The sequence below is a fragment of the Uranotaenia lowii genome, chromosome 3 (genome assembly GCF_029784155.1).
Source record: "Uranotaenia lowii strain MFRU-FL chromosome 3, ASM2978415v1, whole genome shotgun sequence".
Classification (NCBI taxonomy): Eukaryota; Metazoa; Arthropoda; class Insecta; order Diptera; family Culicidae; genus Uranotaenia; species Uranotaenia lowii.
The window spans coordinates 204999564-205022512 of NC_073693.1; the positions used below are offsets into that span (position 1 = coordinate 204999564).

General features: G+C 32.5%; 1 protein-coding gene across 1 annotated transcript in view; it reads right to left on the bottom strand.

Annotated features, from left to right (window-relative positions):
- The window catches only part of LOC129757499 (NGFI-A-binding protein homolog), a 79788-nt gene that overhangs the window by 12850 nt on the left and 43989 nt on the right, over window positions 1–22949 (bottom strand). The window contains exons 2-3 of the mRNA XM_055754763.1: window positions 1410–1511; window positions 553–1342 (exon numbers count right to left, since the gene is read on the bottom strand). Coding sequence (XP_055610738.1) covers window positions 553–1342; window positions 1410–1511 — 892 coding nt within the window. The remainder of the gene's footprint in view (window positions 1–552; window positions 1343–1409; window positions 1512–22949) is intronic.

Here is a 22949-nt window from a genome sequence, read left to right on the forward strand (position 1 = left end):
ATACATTAAAGATGTCGTTCACATCCCGAAAGCGTCGAGAACAGTTCTCTTTTTGGACCCACGAATATCTAAGTATTTTCGGACTTCTTCGAGTACATAACTACATTCAAACATAATGTTGGTCCCTGGGCTTGTGATATAGCTCAGTCGGCAAGTCTGTTGTCTCCTGAGCCGATGTCCGTGAGTTCGAGCCCGAGAGGAAACATCGAACACAGTTGTACCGGATAAGTTTTTCAATAACGATCCGCCAACTGCAACGTTGATAAAGTCGCGAATGCCATAAAGATGGTAAAACGACTATAATCGAAACAAAAAAAAATGTTGGTCTCGGGTGTTTCAAAAGAGATATCTATCTGTGTTAGCGCTAGTCTCTTCAATGAGTGTGCAACTTCGTTTACTACAAGAGAACTAAACCACCAACCAGCGTATGATTCCTTACTGAGTCGGAACGTTCTGGCTCATCCGACGAACTGTTGGATTTTTATCTAGGAATCCTTCCTTGAGAGCTAAAGTGACACATTTTTGCTTCTAAACGTTCAAAATAATACTCACCACAGTCCCGTGAGCCGGATGCTGGCGGAATGTCCGAAACCGCACTCCTTGACGACCTGCCGAGCTAGGGGGAAAAGCTCATCTCGCCGGGTAAGCAGAGCAGGTACATACTTGCATATCTGAGCGGCCGCTTCATTGACGCACACCTCATGCAGGGTCAGCGGTTTCTCCGGTCTCCGTTTGCAATCGAACCGACCATAGATGGCAGAAAACTTGCGGATCTCCTCCATCCGGCGGGGATCGTTTTCGTTCATGGCGATCACCTGTTCGAGATCCCGGGTGGTGCGTTTTTTGACGTTTTGCTGTCGAGGTTCAAGGTGACGAGGGATCGTCCGTGAGAGTCGTTCTGACGCTTGGACAATTTTTGCCACCTGATCTTCGGTTAGGCTTGGGGTAAGCTGAAGGGAAGATGTTGTGGTCGAACCGATCGGGCTGACCATGTTGCTGCTGATACTGCTACTCAAACTGGTTGCCAAATGACCCAGCGAGGACGGGTGGATGCTTGACACCGAGGACGGATTGGAGCTGTAGCTGGAAGTTGGAGCCGAAGCCGTCGGATAGTTACTGACACTGCGTGATATCGAACCTGGACCAGGGCTGTACGTCAACCGTGAAGGTGTATCAACGCTTGTCAGGGGACTCTGAAAGGCCGATGGATTGGTGGCCCATTCTTGGAGCGCCTTTTGGAGACGTCGTACGTGGAGAGGTTTCGAAGCCATACCAACTAGCGCCATTATTTCCAAAAATTCCTCCTCGCAAGCCTCGCACAACTGCTGCAGGTCATCTCCACCTGAAAAGATTAATCGATTGTTAATTCAAGTTTTTCCAAACCGGTTGACAGTGACAGAAAAACTCACCCATTTCAAGCAGCGTATCGTAATAGTTCAGAAGGCTTGCCCTCTGCAATACCCTGTAAAGCTGGAGTTCCGCTTCATTCGACGGGGTGGAAGTTTCAACCACTGGAAAGAAAAAAAAAATGAAAGAAAGGAAAGAACAAGTTAGGTAATTATTCCACTTCCACGCAAATTCGTTTTCAAACAAATCCGAATTTCAAATCCAGAAATAAAAAGATTTCCACCCCTTTTCCTATCACTGATGCCAATCTCTTCTTCCAACGGGTTTCCTTAATTTATGCCTTCATCTTTCATAATGCTCATTGTGATTTTTTCTTACAAATCATTAATTTATCTATATCTTTTTTGCGCCAGAAAAATGGACCATTATTGTTGTTGTGTGTGCTAAGACGTCCGTTAAGAAAGCGAGATTTTTTGGCGCGAGCACCCAAAAAAAAATGAAGAAAATGTTGCCGCCACGAAACCGTTACAACCCTTTCGATTTTCGCATCGAAGAAAATTGGGTGCGTGGTGATCCCCGAACCCTTCCTTCCTTCTACATTTTTTTTTCTTCAGTTGATTTCTTCAACTTTGACTAGGATTTCATTTCTTCAATTCTACGCACCACGATTCTACAAATCAAAAAGCGCGGCTGCTGGCACACCACGAATCATTCCCGGGGCCAAAACGAACGACCGAGTGAAGGAAGGAAGTGGGAAGGGTCTGCCGATTTTTCCAGTTTTTTTTTCTACTCTCAGCCTGAGGATGCACAAATGAAGAACAACGGAACGCAAATCACACGCAATTCGGAACAAATACAGCTACACAACATCGGCCTTGTTGGGTATCTTTTTCCCGAATAATGCGACCGGTAACGATTTGGTCGGAAGGAGGAGGGATATTGTGGGACAAACGGAATTGAACCAGTCGAGTGAATCGGAAAACGAGAAAAAAAAACGTCTGTGGGTCTGAGGCCACACCTCCTGATGTGGCTGATGTTGATGTTATTGCTGCTTCTTGAGTTACAAAAGCAACCCCTCAAAGATCGACGAAGTCACTTACGAGAGGGTAGTATTGAGTTGAGCGATGTTTCTTTGCTGTAGCACGTGTTGCAAGAATGCTGCGAAAGGTTGAGAACAGACTTCGATTACCTACAACAAGTTTACTGATAACATCGATCAGAAGGATTTTCATTGACAATTTGCTTCATTGTCAACTGATTGATGGATGCATTCTACGGAGGGTTTGATCATTCTTTTAAAAAAAAAAGCCATTTTTTTGTTATTGCGTTTAGTGGATATTTTTCTAAAAATACGAAAAATACGAAAAGTAGGTATGTTTCAAAAAATTGTTATAATGCAAGTTTTTTCGTTTGTGCAATTTAGTGATTTATATTTTATTTATTATCTCGATGACGAACATAAAAAAAATTCTTGATAAATTAGAGTGAAGAATTCGTTTTTTGTCAAACATCTATAGTTTTGAAGTTATGATGTTTTAAAAATAAATATTAATATACCTGTTTAGGAACAGTTTTTGTTTTAAGATTTTATTCTATTTCAAGATGTTTAGTCCGAGCCGGACAAACCGGGCAATTTTATATACATACATACCTGGCAAAAACTAGGCATTTGATTACTGATTTGACGACCAAAAATCCGGGCAATATACTAGCAAATTTTGTGAAAACCCTTAAATTACTCAAAAAAAAAAAAAAATAAAAAAAAAATTAAAAAAAAATTCATCAAATCTCATTGACCGATTTTCAATCGCATTTTAGGCTTTAATTACAACACAAATTGATTTTTTAAGTTTGATTTGTCATACAAAGTGAATAAATCCAGGAAAAATCCGGGCAACCGGGCCGGGCCGGACTGTTCCCAATTTTTTTTATTGAATATCCGGGAAAACCCGGATAAAACCGGGAAATCTAGCAACCTTAGTTCAGACTCTTAGACCTAAGTGATCAAAGAAACAGAGTTTCAATTCGGTTTCAACATCCTTTACAAAATTTTCAACATTTTTCGATTTTGAAGAAGAAACAAATAATAAAATCGAATACATTGGAGTTTTCGACAAAGTTGTTTCATCAAACAGTTTTCTACTTCAAAATTTGAAGCTGACTGTGTTTGACGCAAAAAGGTTTGTACGCTAATCACCTTGGGCGCGCTAGCGGACAAGGAAGTTCCTATTCGCTTTAAATCAGTTCCGCTAACTGAAGACAGCTAAATCTTTCTGAAGATAATTCGGTTGTTTGAAGTACATATATCAAGAGTTCGGTCTTGAAGAGTTTTGTAACGAGTTGCATACCCATATTTTTGCAATTCCTAAAAATACCATTTTACATGAGTAGATAATTGTTCTCGACTGGTAAAACTGTATAAACAGGGAAAAATTTCGGCTTTTTCAGTCAATTCACGGATCCAAAACACCTTCTCTTCTTATTCCGACGTTTCGTTCTTTCAAATAAAGAACGAAACGTCGGAATAAGAAGAGAAGGTGTTTTGGATCCGTGAATTGACTGAAAAAGCCGAAATATTTTCCTGTTTATCCTAAAAATACCTTTCAGAATAAAGTATTTCAACCTGAAGAAACAGATTGTATTTTTTTCATCAAAATTTAAAAAAGTGTGAAAAAGTAGCAGTTTTAAGACACTGTTTTGAAAAATTTAAATTCTCGACATTGTTTTTTGTTGGTACAAAAAGCAGGCTTTTTCAAAACTAAACTTTTAGTGTTTTCGTTTATTAGCTGTGGAATACTAGCACGATTTATGCCCTAACTGCTGTCATTGTGTTCGTTTATTGATCCAGAAGTACACCAGTTTTGCCCGAGGTTTGAACCTCAAGCAGGTGGTTGCAACCCGTAGAAGTTATCAATGTTGGGAGTAAGCATAAGGGTGAGTATAGCAACCATATATTTGCATCGTTCCGGTTGACGATTTTGTATGTTTATTCAGAAAACGAAAACGGCATTTTTCGTATCATCAAATTTTGATAATTGTGTCGGAAAAACGTTCTATAAACTCTATCGTTTTGATAAATATTTTGCATAATAAGAAAAACTTCGACAAATCTGTGTGTTAAATAAGCCGTCCTTCTGCGTTTCAAATGAAGGAATTGTAAAAAATGTTAAATGAATGAATTGATTAAAAACTGTGCAAATCCTGGCCGGTTTGTTGTGAACATCATTTGTGCAAGCAAAACATCAATCAGAGTGTAGAAGAAAGTGCTTCAAATGAATGTGGGGGGGAGTCGGATTGGGATGTTCTTCAACTTTACTGCGTTTTGATGATTGAGCTATGCAGATGGAAAAGCCGAAGCAGAAAATGGTGCCCTGGCAAAACAAAAAGTTATCGATTTGGTTTCAGAAATTTTCGATCAAATTTTATTCTTTTGAGGCGGAGTAAAAAGAATTATATCGTCCTCGTGGTTTGGAGTTGGAGAAGAACGCTCTGAATAAGTTATCAAAGCAAGTTTACTCGTGTTGGGAAAAAGTGGTAGAAATTTTGACACTTGTAGCACATTTTTAAAACTTTACTATGCAAAAACATTTTCAAGTTTTTTTACAACACGTGTTCTATTTTCGCATGCTGTGATGCAAAAATAGCTCAATTTCTATCACATACGTCTCAAATAGAAACAGTGCTGTAAAAAATACAACCTATGGACGTTGTTAAAAACATATTGGCTTGGTAAAATTTTCAAAATGTGATAGGGTAAAGTATCTAGTTTTCGACAGTTTGTATCTAGATTTACAAGATTATCCTGTGCAGCAGTGTTTAAATTTATTTTGTAACTTATTTAAACTTCTTTTATCATATGAAATGGACATTATTCTTTATTTTTAGCTCTTTTCCTTGACATTAGTGTATACATTTTGTTTTTATGGCCATTTCCAAACCTCTTTCAAAAGATTTAGTTTTCGACATTGGAAGGTTCAGTTTTCGACAGGCATGTAAAATTGAATATTCCATTTACAAGTTACCTCACGCATGTTTAGATTAGGTATGCTTTTATTTTTAAGAGCTGAAAAGTCAGAAAAATTTTGAGAAGAAGTTGAAATATTTTACATAAAGAACACAAATAAAATATGATTTCTCCTGAATTTTATTTTGATTAAATCAATTGATATCATCATTAAGATCGCAATCTGATAACTAATAGCTATGATAAATTTTCACTACTTCCGATGAACGGATATCACTCTTTATTTTGCGTAGCAGATCATGTTTGTTGTCTCGATCTCTCGAAATGAGAGATAAGAAATATAAAAATCTGGACATTGTCCAACTTAGAAGAAGGATAATCCTACCATCAAAAATCTGTCGAGATCTTGCTCCAAGAGTATCTACCCTAGAAGTGTCAAAATTTCTATCACTTTTTCCCAACACGAGTGAACTTGCTCTCTGCTCTGAACTCCCAGGAAGTTGTTTTCGTGGAAATTGCTATCTACGCCTGCTTTGATATATCACTGTCATAATGTAGAAACTTAACATATTTTATTTTAAGGGAAATAGAGAGTTTTTTTTCATTTTGCAAATAAGTTATTTTGGAGTTTATAACAATTCTAAGTTTTGAATTTATTCGCAAAATAACAATAACCTCATTTTCTACCCAACGAAGGAAAAGTCTAGGATCGGCCTCCAGGAGCGTACATCTTTTAGCGTATGAACTCCCATTTGATGTTTGGTTTTCATAATTATCTTTTTTTCTGTTGAAGTTCAGCAAAACATAAATTTGAAATATTTACAGAGCAGAGTTTCGAAATTTGGAAATAATTTGCTTCAGTTGAGAAATTTTTATGAATAATCGGAATTTTCAAAACAGATTTCAAAATACGTATAGAAAATCACAGTTAAAATATATAGTTTTTATTATGATGTGAATGTGATTCGAATTGTTGAAATGATTGATTTTTTTTAACGATTACAAAAATCAACGCTCCCTTAACGGAGGAGACCACTTTTGATACCAATAATGATATAAAGTAACCAAAAATAATCAAAAAACATTACCGGATATGTTATGAAAAGTACAGATAAATGTTCAAATATTGTACAATTTTATGGATTTAAGAATTGTAATTGTTTCTTCACTGACTAAGTATAATATTTTTGTAAAAGCAAATTATATTAGATCAAAGAGATTTCTCTAAGTTTTGTTTTGAAAGTGCATAGTTGGTGTACATTAAGGTATTTTTTCCAAATGATACCGACTTTTCTTGGTCGGTATTGTCGACATTGAATTCTTAGAACATATAGTATAGTAATAGTAATTCCAAAAAGATCTTCGCGGCCACAAAAACAGCCACGAACCATGGTTTGGCCACTCATGATCTAAACCCAATCGTGAATAAATTTGTATCTTATAAACTTATTATTCTTGAATTTAAAACAAAAATCAACATTTCACTTTGCAAGAGTAACTGTCAAAACATCTTGTAAGTTTTTTTTTGAATAAATGAAAAATGAACATGGAATGAGTTCATTTTTCGTTTATTCCAGGAATTGTTTGAATTTAAATTTCATCAAATTTTCATCGTTAGAAAAAAAACAATTCCGTTTAAAGCTCACACTGTCGAGTGTTTGTAGGTTGTTAACATTTTTTTCCTAGCAACTCAATTAGGATCAAACCAGAAAGAGGTGTTAAATATTATAGTTGGGGTGGAAGTTCATAGTTCACCCCACACATTGCTGTTGCGCCTGTTCAAGTGCCTGGCGAAAATTGAACCCCGGATAAAGTTCTCGCCACGCCAGGCAAAGGGTTGACGCAGCGCATCATCAACTGATCGGATCACATCTAGCGTTTGTCGGTAGTTAGGAAAAGCGGGAACTACAAACGTGTGAAGGGAAAAGCGCGGGCGAAAAAAATCACAATAAATTGTTTGACGATATTTTAACAACTTTGACTCGATTTTTTTTGGCGAACCAGGCAATTTGCATAACTAGGTCTGAAAAAACTTGAAATTTAAATTGGCTGTTTGATCGTGCCGCCGACCGCCACCGCGTCGAGTAAATTTGTTTGGAAAAATTATGATGACTTTTCCCATTGTTGATTAAGTGGGAATGGCGTTTTTTTGCTCATTTCAAACAAATCCGATGGAATGAAGTCGATTTTTTCACTCTTTACGGAAATCTGCCGAAACGATTGACTAATCTGTCGTTTGCCGAGCCCGGTTAACCCTTTTTTCCGGTTTTGTAGGTTTAATTTGTTAAATTTGATCTTGATCGGTGAACACTTCTTTTCTGTTGGTTATCAACATTTTTATAGTTCAAATGGGAAAATCAATTTTGAGGTTAGAAAAAAGTGATTGCTCAGCCGGTTTGCGGATGAACGAAAGTGAAACCCGGATTGTTCGAATCCGGGAATCACCGGGGAGTTTTTTTTCTTCTACTTGCCGCTGGCGACCTGAACATTCCCTCATACACAAAAGGGTTGAATCGTGAGAGGTACGCATAGTTTTTTTTCGTCAGAATCAGTAGTTTTTATGACGATTTTTTTTTCTCGAGACGACCAACTAATCTGCATATTCTGTTCCAGATGAAAGTCGTCCTTTGGCTGGGATGGTCTTGATCGTGAGTTCGTCGTAAGGATACAGCTTCCAATTTTTTTTTGGCTCTCTCGTTCATTTGTCACTTCGTCGTCGCGCCGTCTTCAAGCAATACCTGGGGAAGGATTCCTTCACTTTCGTTCTCGTTTGGCTGGAACATGTTTTATGAATATCTAATTTCTCTTGTGTGTGGTGTAAGTTTTTTTTTTTGTTTTACCAACATTGAGTCCTCCGGCCGGAGTAGTGATTCGGAACCGGGATTGTTCGTCTTATTGTCCCGCTGTAGAGGTAACGTTCTCCAGTGGCCAAGGAACGAACGTCTTCGTGAGAATTTAGAAGAGCGGAGGATTTGAGGGGAGTTTTTTTTGCTATCAAAATGATATTAGTTATCTTCCTGTTTGGATTTGAGTAGAAAAAACTGATCTGCATGTTACGGAATTGTCGAAAAAAAAAACTTCGTAGAAAAGTGTGAGAAAGTTTCAATGAGAATTGTTGGAAGTTTTTTTTGTGCTGATTGGAGTTCTCAGGGCATTGAGACTTGGAAATATTGCTCATTTCTTAAATGCCTTACCGAAGCTCATTTTTATCCTCCGTAGAAAGTTTCCTGATGTGACTGTAGAAAGTTTTTGCATAATTTTTAGCCGTGGAAATTTTCAATTAATATAACATTATATTGCATTGTAATGAACAAATTTTCAATTGATATAGCATTACATGACATTACATTACATTACATTACATTACGTTACATTGCGTTACATAGCATTACATTCCATCACATCACATTGCATAGTATTTCGATTTTTGCATGGTTCGATTTTGCCACGGTTTGAATGCAAAAAAAAGCGTTCGATTTCTACATGGTTCGATATGGCAACTCAAAGTTTACGGAAGTGTTGCCAAAATGAAAAGGACTCTCTCTTTAATATATTTATCTATTATTCTAATATTATATAATTATAATTTTTGTAATTTTTGTAATTTTTGTAATTTTTGTAATTTTTGTAATTTTTGTAATTTTTGTAATTTTTGTAATTTTTGTAATTTTTGTAATTTCTGTAATTTTTGTAATTTTTGTAATTTTTGTAATTTTTGTAATTTTTGTAATTTTTGTAATTTTTGTAATTTTTGTAATTTTTGTAATTTTTGTAATTTTTGTAATTTTTGTAATTTTTGTAATTTTTGTAATTTTTGTAATTTTTGTAATTTTTGTAATTTTTGTAATTTTTGTAATTTTTGTAATTTTTGTAATTTTTGTAATTTTTGTAATTTTTGTAATTTTTGTAATTTTTGTAATTTTTGTAATTTTTGTAATTTTTGTAATTTTTGTGATTTTTGAAATTTTGTAATTTTTGTAAATTTTGTAATTTTTGTAATTTTTGTAATTTTTGTAATTTTTGTAATTTTTGTAATTTTTGTAATTTTTGTAATTTTTGTAATTATTGTAATTTTTGTAATTTTTGTAATTTTTGTAATTTTTGTAATTTTTGTAATTTTTGTAATTTTTGTAATTTTTGTAATTTTTGTAATTTTTGTAATTTTTGTAATTTTTGTAATTTTTGTAATTTTTGTAATTTTTGTAATTTTTGTTAATTTTGTAATTTTTGTAATTTTTGAAATTTTTGTAATTTTTGTAATTTTTGTAATTTTTGAAATTTTTGTAATTTTTGTAATTTTTGTAATTTTTGTAATTTTTGTAATTTTTGTAATTTTTGTTATTTTTGTAATTTTTGTTATTTTTGTAATTTTTGTAATTTTTGTAATTTTTGTAATTTTTGTAATTTTTGTAATTTTTGTAATTTTTGTAATTTTTGTAATTTTTGTAATTTTTGTAATTTTTGTAATTTTTGTAATTTTTGTAATTTTTGTAATTTTTGTAATTTTTGTAATTTTTGTAATTTTTGTAATTTTTGTAATTTTTGTAATTTTTGTAATTTTTGTAATTTTTGTAATTTTTGTAATTTTTGTAATTTTTGTAATTTTTGTAATTTTTGTAATTTTTGTAATTTTTGTAATTTTTGTAATTTTTGTAATTTTTGTAATTTTTGTAATTTTTGTAATTTTTGAATTTTTGTAATTTTTGTAATTTTTGTAATTTTTGTAATTTTTGTAATTTTTGTAATTTTTGTAATTTTTGTAATTTTCGTAATTTTTGTAATTTTTGTAATTTTTGTAATTTTTGTAATTTTTGTAATTTTTGTAATTTTTGTAATTTTTGTAATTTTTGTAATTTTTGTAATTTTTGTAATTTTTGTAATTTTTGTAATTTTTGTAATTTTTGTAATTTTTGTAATTTTTGTAATTTTTGTAATTTTTGTAATTTTTGTAATTTTTGTAATTTTTGTAATTTTTGTAATTTTTGTAATTTTTGTAATTTTTGTAATTTTTGTAATTTTTGTAATTTTTGTAATTTTTGTAATTTTTGTAATTTTTGTAATTTTTGTAATTTTTGTAATTTTTGTAATTTTTGTAATTTTTGTAATTTTTGTAATTTTTGTAATTTTTGTAATTTTTGTAATTTTTGTAATTTTTGTAATTTTTGTAATTTTTGTAATTTTTGTAATTTTTGTAATTTTTGTAATTTTTGTAATATTTGTAATTTTTGTAATTTTTGTAATTTTTGTAATTTTTGTAATTTTTGTAATTTTTGTTATTTTTGTCATTTTCGCATTTTTGTCATTTTTGTAATTTTTAATTTTTGTAATTTTTGTAATTTTTGTAACTTTTGATATTTTTGTAATCTTTGTAATTTTTGTAATTTTTGTTGTACGTTTTTGTAATCTTTGTATTTTTTGTTGTACGTATTTGTAATTTTTGTAATTTTTGTAATTTCTGTACTTTTTGTAATTTTCATACTTTTTGTAATTTTTGTACTTTTTGAAATTTTTGTAATTTTTTAAATTTTGTAATTTTTGTAATTTTTGTAATTTTTGTAATTATTGTAATTTTTGTAATTTTTGTAATTTTTGTAATTTTTGTAATTTTTGTAATTTTTGTAATTTTTGTTATTTTCGTAACTTTTGTAATTTTTGTAATTTTTGTAATTATTGTAATTTTTGTAATTTTTGTAATTTTTGTAATTTTTGTAATTTTTGTAATTTTTGTAATTTTTGTAATTTTTGTAATTTTTGTAATTTTTGTAATTTTTGTAATTTTTGTAATTTTTGTAATTTTTGTAATTTTTGTAATTTTTGTAATTTTTGTAATTTTTGTAATTTTTGTAATTTTTGTCATTTTTTAATTTTTGTAATTTTAGTAATTTTTGTTATTTTTGTAATTTTTGTAATTTTTGTAATTTTTGTAATTTTTGTAATTTTTGTAATTTTTGTAATTTTTGTATTTTTTGTAATTTTTGTTATTTTTGTAATTTTTGTAATTTTTGTAATTTTTGTAATTTTTGTAATTTTTGTAATTTTTGTAATTTTTGTAATTTTTGTAATTTTTGTAATTTTTGTAATTTTTGTAATTTTTGTAATTTTTGTAATTTTTGTAATTTTTGTAATTTTTGTAATTTTTGTATTTTTTGTAATTTTTGTAATTTTTGTAATTTTTGTAATTTTTGTAATTTTTGTAATTTTTGTAATTTTTGTAATTTTTGTAATTTTTGAAATTTTTGTAATTTTTGTAATTTTTGTAATTTTTGTAATTTTTGAAATTTTTGTAATTTTTGTAATTTTTGTAATTTTTGTAATTTTTGTTATTGTCAAATTGTCAAAATTGTCAAAATTGTCAAAATTGTCAAAATTGTCAAAATTGTCAAAATTGTCAAAATTATCAAAATTGACAAAATTGACAAAATTGTCAAAATTGTCAAAATTGTCAAAATTGTCAAAATTGTCAAAATTGTCAAAATTGTCAAAATTATCGAAACAGTCAAAATTGTCAAATTGTCAAAATTGTCAAAATTGTCAAAATTATCAAAATTGACAAAATTGACAAAATTGTCAAAATTGTCAAAATTGTCAAAATTGTCAAAATTGTCAAAATTGTCAAAATTGTCAAAATTGTCAAAATTGTCAAAATTGTCAAAATTGTCAAAATTGTCAAAACTGTCAAAATTGTCAAAATTGTCAAAATTGTCAAAATTGTCAAAATTGTCAAAATTGTCAAAATTGTCAAAATTGTCAAAATTGTCAAAATTGTCAAAATTGTCAAAATTGTCTAAATGGTCAAAATTGTCAAAATTGTCAAAATTGTCAAAATGGTCAAAATTGTCAAAATTGTCAAAATTGACAAAATTGTCAAAATTGTCAAAATTGTCGAAATTGTCAAAATTGTCAAAATTGTCAAAATTGTCAAAATTGTCAAAATTGTCAAAATTGTCAAAATTGTCAAAATTGTCAAAATTGTCAAAATTGTCAAAATTGTCAAAATTGTCAAAATTGTCAAAATTGTCAAAATTGTCAAAATTGTCAAAATTGTCAAAATTGTCAAAATTGTCAAAATTGTCAAAATTGTCAAAATTGTCAAAATTATCGAAACAGTCAAAATTGTCAAATTGTCAAAATTGTCAAAATTGTCAAAATTATCAAAATTGACAAAATTGACAAAATTGTCAAAATTGTCAAAATTGTCAAAATTGTCAAAATTGTCAAAATTGTCAAAATTGTCAAAATTATCGAAACAGTCAAAATTGTCAAATTGTCAAAATTGTCAAAATTGTCAAAATTATCAAAATTGACAAAATTGACAAAATTGTCAAAATTGTCAAAATTGTCAAAATTGTCAAAATTGTCAAAATTGTCAAAATTGTCAAAATTGTCAAAATTGTCAAAATTGTCAAAATTGTCAAAACTGTCAAAATTGTCAAAATTGTCAAAATTGTCAAAATTGTCAAAATTGTCAAAATTGTCAAAATTGTCAAAATTGTCAAAATTGTCAAAATTATGAAAATTGTCGGAATTATCCAAATTGTCTAAATTGTCCTGTTTATATCGACGTGAAAAATCAAGGCTTTTTGAATTGTACTTGATTTGTGATAAACTGTAAATTTATTGTCTTTTTAGGTGATTCGTTTTTTTTTCTTTTTTTTTAATTAATTTAAAAAGAAAGAAAACGAAACAAATGAAAACCAAGGATTTTTTTAAAATTTATCTAATCTGAATTTATATTTTCTTCTCGAAGGGAAAAAATAATAACGGAACATTTGCAACTAGAAGCCGAATCGCTCTGCGATGCAAAAAGAAAGTAAAACAGTTAGGATGTTCAGGTTTTCTGATCGAGAAAGCGGTCATTATCGAAAGTCTGCCATGTGCGCTAGCGTGATAGAATGTTTTTGGAAACTAAACAAAAACAAACCGATTCGATGCAACGAAATGCATTCCGAAAAATCGATGCTTCCCAGGCATGTAATCAAAATTTAGCAGCTCGGATTAGATGATTATTCTTGTTAGAGCGTGTTTAGTTTCATATTAAAATCGAATATTTTTCTTATGTTGGATCCTTTCGGAGCTCGGTCGACACATATCAATTGGTGAAATGCCATGAAAACGATCGTGTGATAACTGTTCATCAATGCTGATCGTTCTCAGCCACCGAAATCGCTCGAAACAGGACTACTGTTGAATTGGTTAAACGCTAAGAAGCTCAAAACAGAAAAAAAAAACAAAACCGTTCATCATCTTCTGTGAGATATTTTTTTTTAAGTCGATCGGATCGCTGAAGAAGTTTCAGCTGCTCTGCAAGAACATTTGAACATTCTCGATGAGCACGAATAAAAAACTTGTGTTCCACAGCGTCTCGCAACTAATCGGGAATCCTTTTTATCAGAAAGCAGTACTCCGTTCAGTTCCCGTGAAAAGTTACTGATTATTTCTAAGACAAAAAAAACTTGCATAAATTATCTACAATGACCTGGACCTGATCGTCTTTCCTGACGCGCCTGAGTCTGTCTTCTTAGAGTAATTTGGCTATAACAGCCCGGGGAAAGTTCAAGAATCGACTCCTGGCGCTGTAGGTTCATATCTCGTCGTAGGCTTAAAGACAAAAAAAAACTAATGATAAAAACCACGACGATTGATTATTCAAATTTCCGAGAGCTGTAATTTCAATACTCATAAGCCGACCCAAGAAATCTCAGATTGGTACCAAAAAAATGCACCTTCACTGCTCTTGTCTATCGTGAACGTTCGGGGTGCTGCTGCTAAGTTCTTCTGGATGACGCCGAAAGGGGTGAGACAAAACCAGTTGACCCCTTGCTGTTGTCGGCAGGATCGCGGCGATGCTTCCAGGACCCGTTCTAAGACAGGCAACAAGAACGAGGGTTGGCAGCAGCAGCTTCGTTCCTGTTTGTTTTGTCTCAGTCCGGGCCAGCCTGGTCGGGATTCATCATCAGCCTGCCCCTGCGCGATGTCTATTCAACGCAAATAGATCAGGAATCGAGCGAGAAGGACTTGAATCTTCGACGCAAGAAGGAAAAAAAAAACTGTTTACGAATCCTTGACGTGGGACTTCTAGGCCTATAATTCTCTCGACATATGCAACACGGCAGCAGCTTGGCGATGATGGCTAAGGAATCTTTTCTAGCGCGGGCACACCTTGGTGGAAGGACAGTTTTTTTTTGTTTCAAGTTTTTTTGGTGGATACTTTTTTTTTTGGTGATTTAAGAAGTTTGAGCGATGATCCTTGGTATGTAAATGAGAGCGTCTGTGGGAATTTTGTTTTTTTGTTCATTTTATCTGAACAGCTTCCACTACTGGGAGCAGCAGCACCCGTTATTTCAACATGATCAGGATTTGATGTTCGAAGCCGTTCTGGGAGATAGTATAAAAAAACTTGAACGGAAACAAATATGAAACGTTAGAATGGTTATAAAAACGTGGGATAGTTTGAATGCTTCTAAGATAGCTGTAAATCGTTGAAATGGAAAAAAGATGAAAATTGTACGCATTGGCTAGTTTGTGGTTCAAAGTTAAAAATTTGGAATATCTTCTATTTATAGAAAAGATATTGGAACTTTAATGATAAAAATGAACTCATGTCCACATGAAATGCATTTGGTGTAATACCGAAAAATGGGGTTAAACAAGACAGCTTTGAAACATTTTCGTAAATTTCGATACAGACGTATTATTAGCAGGGAAGCAAATCTAGCAGATCTGATAATGATAGGGGAAAACTGTACAAGACGCACCAACGGGGTAAGATGGCCCATGTCATTATTTCTCAAATATACACCAACCAATGGCTTCGAATGATGTTTTTCTTTATTTTTATTGTAGCAAACAAGCTTTTTCATCATTCAATACATGAAAAGTTCACAAAAACTACTTTAGTTCTTAGAAACAGAAGAATTAATGGAACCAGCGAAAAACTTGTTATTTTTCATAAGTGACATATAAGGTTTAATGGTAAAACAGCCTGCGCAATCTGATGAAACTACAGCTTTTCGTTTATCCACTCATGTGCACTTTCGGAAGACTGAAATTTTTGTTGTATTTTATTAACTTCCTCCAAATTAAAAAAATCAATCATATGAAAATTGGGGTAGAATGCCCACAAGACCACGTGTTTTTCTCTCAAATTTTGAATGCTGTTAACTTTTGAGAAAACCCGAATATCAAAACAAAATGCCATTCTTTTTATTTGCTGACTCCCAAATTTCGATAACAATGCATAATTATAACAAATTTCGTCCTTGTTCGAGTTAAAACGGTGCACCAATATTCGATTCGAAAATATTATCGGCCGCGATATCACTATTTCAGTCAAAAAAATTGAATTTCGTTGCCTATTTGAAGGCGTTTTATATATAAGGATATTAAAAACTGTATTTTGAAAAGCGAAATTTTCGATGAGTTTAGCAATACTAAATAATTTTTAAGCCAAAGAATGATTAGTTTAGGAAAATACGATGACGAATACGAAAATTTTGCAATCACGATCAATTGATATTCTTACGAAATTCACTCAATTGCATACCTTGCCAAATAAAACATTACAAATTATGATGAAAGATTTCTGGAGAATTGGTACAGTGTAAACACTAACTTGGCGAAAAAAAGTACGAAAACAAAAGGGAAAAACTGCAAATCGCTTATGTATGACAAATTTCAATAAAACGGTTCTTGGAACTTTGGTTATTAGGTGAAAAGGGACATACACAAAGATGGAAGCTAAAATCAGTGCAATAAAGTTTGACAGAAGAAAATGTGATTTCTCGTTAATTCCAGAGTTTATGGTTGTCAGAGAAGAAAGTTGGAAATACATACATGCTATGCTTAATTTTTTCTTTGGTTTCGACATACATTTTTATCTTCAAAAAATTTCAATTTTTTTTCGAAACCTGATCAATTTTTTTGTAGAAAAGTAAAAAATGCTGCAACTAATTTCTATTTGCCTCACCCAGCTGGTGGTTTGTTGTAAGGAATCAATTGTTAGTGATAGCAAAATGTGTGCGAATGCTATTTCTGGTCGTCGTGATTTTCATGTTCAATCATATCGTGCTTTTCAAAATAAATTCATGTTTATGAAGAGTTGTGTTCTGAACTTTGTGCATCAATCGTTAAGTGAATTGCCCATGTAAGAGAAGCGACGTCTGAAACACAAAATTCCAATCGATACAAAAAACTGTCAAAGTCGTTTCCAATCGATCCGAGCGATTGTCGTGAAGCTATTTGCTTTCTAATTGAAAACTCATGGAGAGTATTGTGATTGATGTTGTAGTTCAAAACGATAATTTTAAAGCTCGTCAAATGAATTTATGACTAGGAGCAATTTTTCTCACTGCTTTTAAAAATCATGTTCCTAGTTAGAAAACTATCAGATTGTTAACTAAATTTAAGTCTTCATACCGTTTATCGCTATTCGTCGGGCCTCAAATTCAATGTAGTTTTGTTGAATTTACTGAGCTTTAGAGCTTTGAACATTGAGCCACAAAACAGTGCTGAGAATTTTTTGTTCCAAGCTTTCGGCGATGTTGACACATATTTTATTTTAAGAGGCATCAGACGTCGCTTATTTATATGCAGGTTCATTAGTCTGAACGACATTTTCTCTGGTCTTGTTCACTTGTAGGTATTTGTTTTTTTTTTGTAGTTCGTGGCAGAACCTACTTATTACGTTCTAAGTAGAGTGCCTATAAGAAGAGTGACGCCAACTGTCGAAATTGGAATAGCGATGAGCTGTCAGTGTCATTCCAAATGAACAAATGACCTGTCAAATTCAGACAAATTCAGCCTGAGAAGGCAGAATGTGGCATGGTATCAGCGATGCCACATTAAAATCGGTATTTTCAAGTCCGAACAAATCGGTATTCGGTAAAAAAATTCCACAAATATAAATATAAATAACGGTATACGGTATAAATACCATTTTTTTTTCGAAAATTTTTAAACCATTTATATTAAAAGAATTTTAAAAAATTTGCTATTTTGCTGATATAGAGATTTTAAAACATGATATTTTTTGTTAAAAGACAGTCCACTGCGACTTTATTGTGTTATTCACTCTAAAAACTATTATCATGAAGTATTTTTATGCTACGGGGGGAATCTTACATTCATGGATCCAGATCTTGCCTGGATGTTCTTGTTTCAGAAATACAACGTTGAGACAAAATTTATTGCTACAATTTTTTAAAATTGAAATAGATAAGATTACAACTATTTCTTACTTCATCCAAGAAAGTAATTGAGTATTTGATATTAAAGATCTTAACTCATTTAATAAGTTTGTTGACGACTGCGGAACGATTTAACTTATTGTTTTTAAAAACATCAAAAATTCAATTTAGTTTCAAATTTCGTCAATATTCCCGTTTTCTGCAGACTTAGAAAAAAAATATCCGAAAGAAAACTTCCACAACGCGGTCTTTGGAAATGTAGATTATCGAGTAATAACCCTTAAATTATTTGTAATGTTTCAAAGCTTTACCAGAAAAGTGCACACTAGAGTGCCCCAAATGACCCGACTTTTGAAAAAGTTATTCGCTGCAGGCTTAAATTGTTCCTAGGCCTAGTACAAGATCTCATGCCAAATTTGGGCCAAATCGGATCACTGAAGTGGGTCGCTCAACGAGCCTGAAGTTTGTATAGGATTTTGAGACATTTTGTTCGGGAGAAACATGAAAAACCAGTTTTTCATCAATAGCTTTGATTCCCTTTGGCCGATTTCTTTCAAAAACGGGTTTTCTTAAAGCCTATGTTATGAAAATCATTTCATCCGAAGACTGCATTTCGATAAGAGTTAAGATAAAAAAGTTATTAGGCTTCAAAAATGGGCTAACTTTTTTAACGGTGGTATTCACTGATAAAAAGATGAGGTGGTGAGGCGATATCTAGCGTAACATTTAAAAAGGGCGAAACTGCCAAATGTAAACAAATCGAGTTAACGGTCATTCCGGATTTACGCAGTTGCACTTTACCTAATAAACGCGGTTTCATCTTAAAATCGCTTAAAACTTTCAAAAAATTGATAAAATTAAAATGGGCGAAACTTCATGTTGATGCATTTTCGTTGGAACGTGAAGTTACGCCTATTCAAAATGGGGTTAATTTTTCTATTCGTGTAGGGCCAATAGGCGTAACTGAGTTAACCCTGTGTGACAAAACGGCCTAATTAGTTTTTGTGTGTGAGACCAATGGGCGTAACTTCAAAACCAAAACAAAAACGGCCGATCAATTGGGCGAAACTTGCAGGCGTAACTGAAATCGAAAACATAAAAAGGCGAAACTCGAAAATCTCGGAAATTTAGTGAAAAAAGTTAAAGATTTTGATAACCAACGAACAATAAGTGAATATAAGGCACTTTTTTTGATTTTGTTGAACAAAAAGTGGTCGATTTTTTTAATAGGATTTGATTAGATGTTCCGAAATTTTCAACGCGATTTTCTCGTTTCGAGCTAACTGCTAGTTTCGCCCTTTTTAAATGTTACGCTAGATATGTTCGACCACCCCGACTCATGAACAGTGATGAATACCATCCTTAAAAAAATTAGCCCATTTTTGAAGCCTAATAACTTTTTTATCATAACTCTTATCCAAATGTAGTCTTCGGATGAAATGTTTTCCATAACTTAGGCTTTAAGAAAATCCGTTTTTGAAAGAATTCGGTCGAAGGGAATCAAAGTTATTGATGAAAAACTGGTTTTTCATGTTTCTCCCGAACAAAATGTCTCAAAATCTCATACAAACTTCAGGCTCGTTGAGCCACCCCTTCCCGTGATCCGATTTGGCCCAAATTTGGCATGAGATCTTGTACTAGGACTAGGATCAATTTTAGAGAGCAACGCATAACATTTCACAGGTTTTGAATTTCCCATATAAATTTGGGGCAGTCTAATGCACATACTTGTAATTTGTAGTGATTGAACCTTAATATGAAATATTTTCAACTTCTCTATCACTCACCACTGCACAGTGGTCCAAAAGGGTCTAAAATGGAACTTTATTCCTGGTGCTTTTGTCTTTTATTTCAGCTATTAGTTGTCTTCAGAACATTTACTAGTAAGATTGTTTCCCATAACGTGAAAGTATAAAAAATTAGCCACAGCCTGCTACGATAAAAATAAAAACACCAACTTTTTTGTTTGAAGAGATAGAGAACAAATTTGTTCTACAAAGTTGTATATATAATCAAAATATGAAACTTTGCTGAAATAATAAGAGCTCTATTCAATGCAGAGTTATAAAGCTTTTAGTTTAAAACATACTTAAAATTTGTTTTCGTGTACTTAACTATTGTAACTTTTGAACTTACATAAATATGAAGTTCACAACATTTATTGCGATACTCAATACGCACATTTTGCACTAGATCTTTAGTCTCTACGACCTTGTCTTCAGAAGTTATCGTAATTTCAAGTTTTATTTTTCCTTAATTTTAAGAATTTCTAGGGTGAAATGGGGCAAGTGGATCCATAAACTAAATACCACATTTTGAAGTATGATTCAAGTTCTACAAACTTAGCCAGAAAATACTTGTCTGCAGGCGCCCGTTTTTGAGAAAGGTCGGTATAAATTTGATTTTAACGAGAAAATAGAGTTTTATTGTCATAGTTGAAATAAAAACATGATTAAAATGCACATAACTTTATCAGTTTTCAACTGAAATCATCAAATAGCACATCAAGACGCATTGAAATTTTATCACCTTTTCAAATTTGATATTTGAAAAAAAAATAAACGAAAAATCAAAAAATTAAGCTCAAGAATGGGCCAAACTAAAAATCAAAAACAAACTTCATTTCAAGCTTATTTGAATTTCCTGGATGATTTAATATGCAAAAATTTATACTTCCATAAAAAGTTTCCAATCTTCAAAAATGGGATAACATTTTCGAAGAAGCTATTCATCACTGCCAACGAGGCGTCAAAATATTCAACCATCCCGACCGGAACACTCAATTTGAAATACATGCCATTTCGCCAAATAACGAATTATTTCGACCAATTTTGTTGCGTTAGATTGCAAAATCCTTAGATTTTTCAAACACTTGGTTACGAATCATATTCACATGATTGTCTGGAAAGTAGTTCCGGCGAAACTGTGCGAGATCTTTGGATTACTGAGCTCCTTTTCCTGTTTTCTTCATATCTTTCAGGGATATTTAACCAACTAGAACCTCATTTTTCGTTGAAAAAATAACAGACGCTTAGTTTTATGGTTACAAACAACTTTTGTCCAACGAAAACCTTTTTGTTTTGTTTGGCTTTTTTTTTAAACTGGACAAGAGTTGTTTTTTAATCATCAAACTAAGCGTCTGTAATTTTTTCAGCAAAAAATGAAGTTTTAGTTGATCAATTTTCCTTGAAAGATATGAAGAAAACAGGAAAAGAAGTAATCCAAATCTCCCCCACAGTTTCGCTTGGACTTCTCTTCAAACAATCATGTCAATATGATTTACAACCAAATATCTAGAAAATCGAAAGATTTTGCAATCTAATGTATAAGTGGAAGTGGAATGCATTTCAAATTGAGTGTACATAACGGTCGGGGCGGTCGAACATTTTGACGAATGACGCCTCATTGACTGTGATGAATACCATCCTTAAAAGTTTATCCCATTTTTGAAGCATTTTAAAAAAGTCGGTCAGATTTGACTTATCCAGATTTCTTTATTGGATGTATGGAAAAGCCTCGATGGTTCACGAAAATCTGGAGTAATCGATACTCAAAGTATATAGCGATACTTGTCAGCATTCTCCTGTACTGTAATTCTCCTGTAATTGAAAAATTAAAAATTCGGCCTATTCGGCCGGATACTATGTTCAACTATTCGGTGAGCCGTATATTCGCCCTAACAGTTTTGGGCGGTATTCGGCCGACCGAATATTCGGTACATCTCTAGTCATTAGTGTAGTGATTTAACAAATCTTGCGAATCTCAATTCAAAATATCACTCAGACACCTCTGTTGCATACAAGCATAGATCAAAGACTGATTTTTTTCTTTCTATAGAAATTTTTAGATCAATGACTGACTATGTTTTGCCCGAAGAAGAAACGTTGCCTATAAATTTATTTTATTTTATTTATTTTCAGTGTTGTCGTACATAACTGTTATTTTATTTTTATAAAATTTTATTTACTTTTTTATCCTTCATTTCATCCCAACAATGAGCTCGAAAGATCTTGCTTATGATACGTTAAATAATGTTTTTTTTCCTAAACGTTAAGCTTATAAAATTAATTTTGAGATTCTTTTTGTTACACAAATCACAGTTTGAAGAATCTACCAATTGCTTTTAAGACTGCAATCATCCCACTATATTGATACATGATAGTCATTTAAGACTCGAAACACTTTGATTGTGCCGATTAACTGCAATTTTTTTTCGCACAGATCATTTCGTTCCTCAAACGCGGAGTCTCTTCAAATGTGTCCGCCAATGAGTAGTGGGTTATAAAAAATTAAAAATTTATTGCCATCCAAGTCACATTTTTTTACCTCAAGCGCGCACCTTATGCGTTTGTTCTCCGTCGTCGAATGGCGGCGGTCAATCTTAAGACAATTAGAAACATCTTTTAAAAAAATCAAACACCATTACGAGCCCCAAACCAAACTGACCGACAAAGGAAAACGGCTACTGATAAAGTGCTGGCGACAAGCCGTAAACGACTCAGCTAGGCTGTTGCCGGAACATTTTAGGACCTTGACTCAGAACAACAACCGGGATAAAAACCTTTGGAGGCAATTTTTTTTCTGCTCCCTACGACGACGTTTAGCTGAACCGTGTCATACGTTCGGTTGCACTTTGGTAGAAACAGTGGAGAAAACGACATTTTTCTTATTCTCATATCCTATAGGTCTAAGGTTTTTAGTCGTCGACGGCGCGTACTTTTCGGAGGAATTCAGCTTTGATAAAAAGCGCAACATGCGAAACGGTTATGTGATTGCAGACCACACCAAAAAATTTACACTGGCGGGTCTAGTTTTTCTGATCTTTCCAGGAGTCGTGTCCTTGTGTCCATCATTTTAAGGCTTGGGAATAATTTATGTTTAGAAAAATATTTTCCTCTTCAAGAGATGGTTAAAAAAATACAAAAGTAATCAGTTTCGCTTACCCTTTTTCTATCAAGAGTTCGGAAAGTATCATCAAAGATCAAATTTCCAGTTGAAACATCATAACTCCATTATGCAATTCCACTTGAGTGATTAATGCGGTTGTTTGCTTTCCAAAATGGAAAAATCTTCCATTTCTAGTTAGTCCCAAAAAATTCGCGATTCCCCGGTCCAAGAAAAATTTGTACATCCCTCCCACTGCAGCGAGTCCATCATCGTATCTTTTTGGCGAACCCCATTTCTAATTTTATCACACGCTTCTTCTGTGTTCTGGCGTGAATTTTTGTCGCCACTCCAACCGCCATCATTCCCAACTGCCATCTGAGCCGCATCAGTCGCCTACACAAATTGGTTCCCTAATCGAGAGGGTGCGAGAATTCTCATTCAATTACAGCTTATTTAATTTAAGATCAAAAATCTCCCGTACCTTCTTCATCGAAAAAAACAAAAATCACTAGTAAAAAAACCTGGACAACTCCACCAATCGCCGATGGTTATTCGCCGGTGTCTTT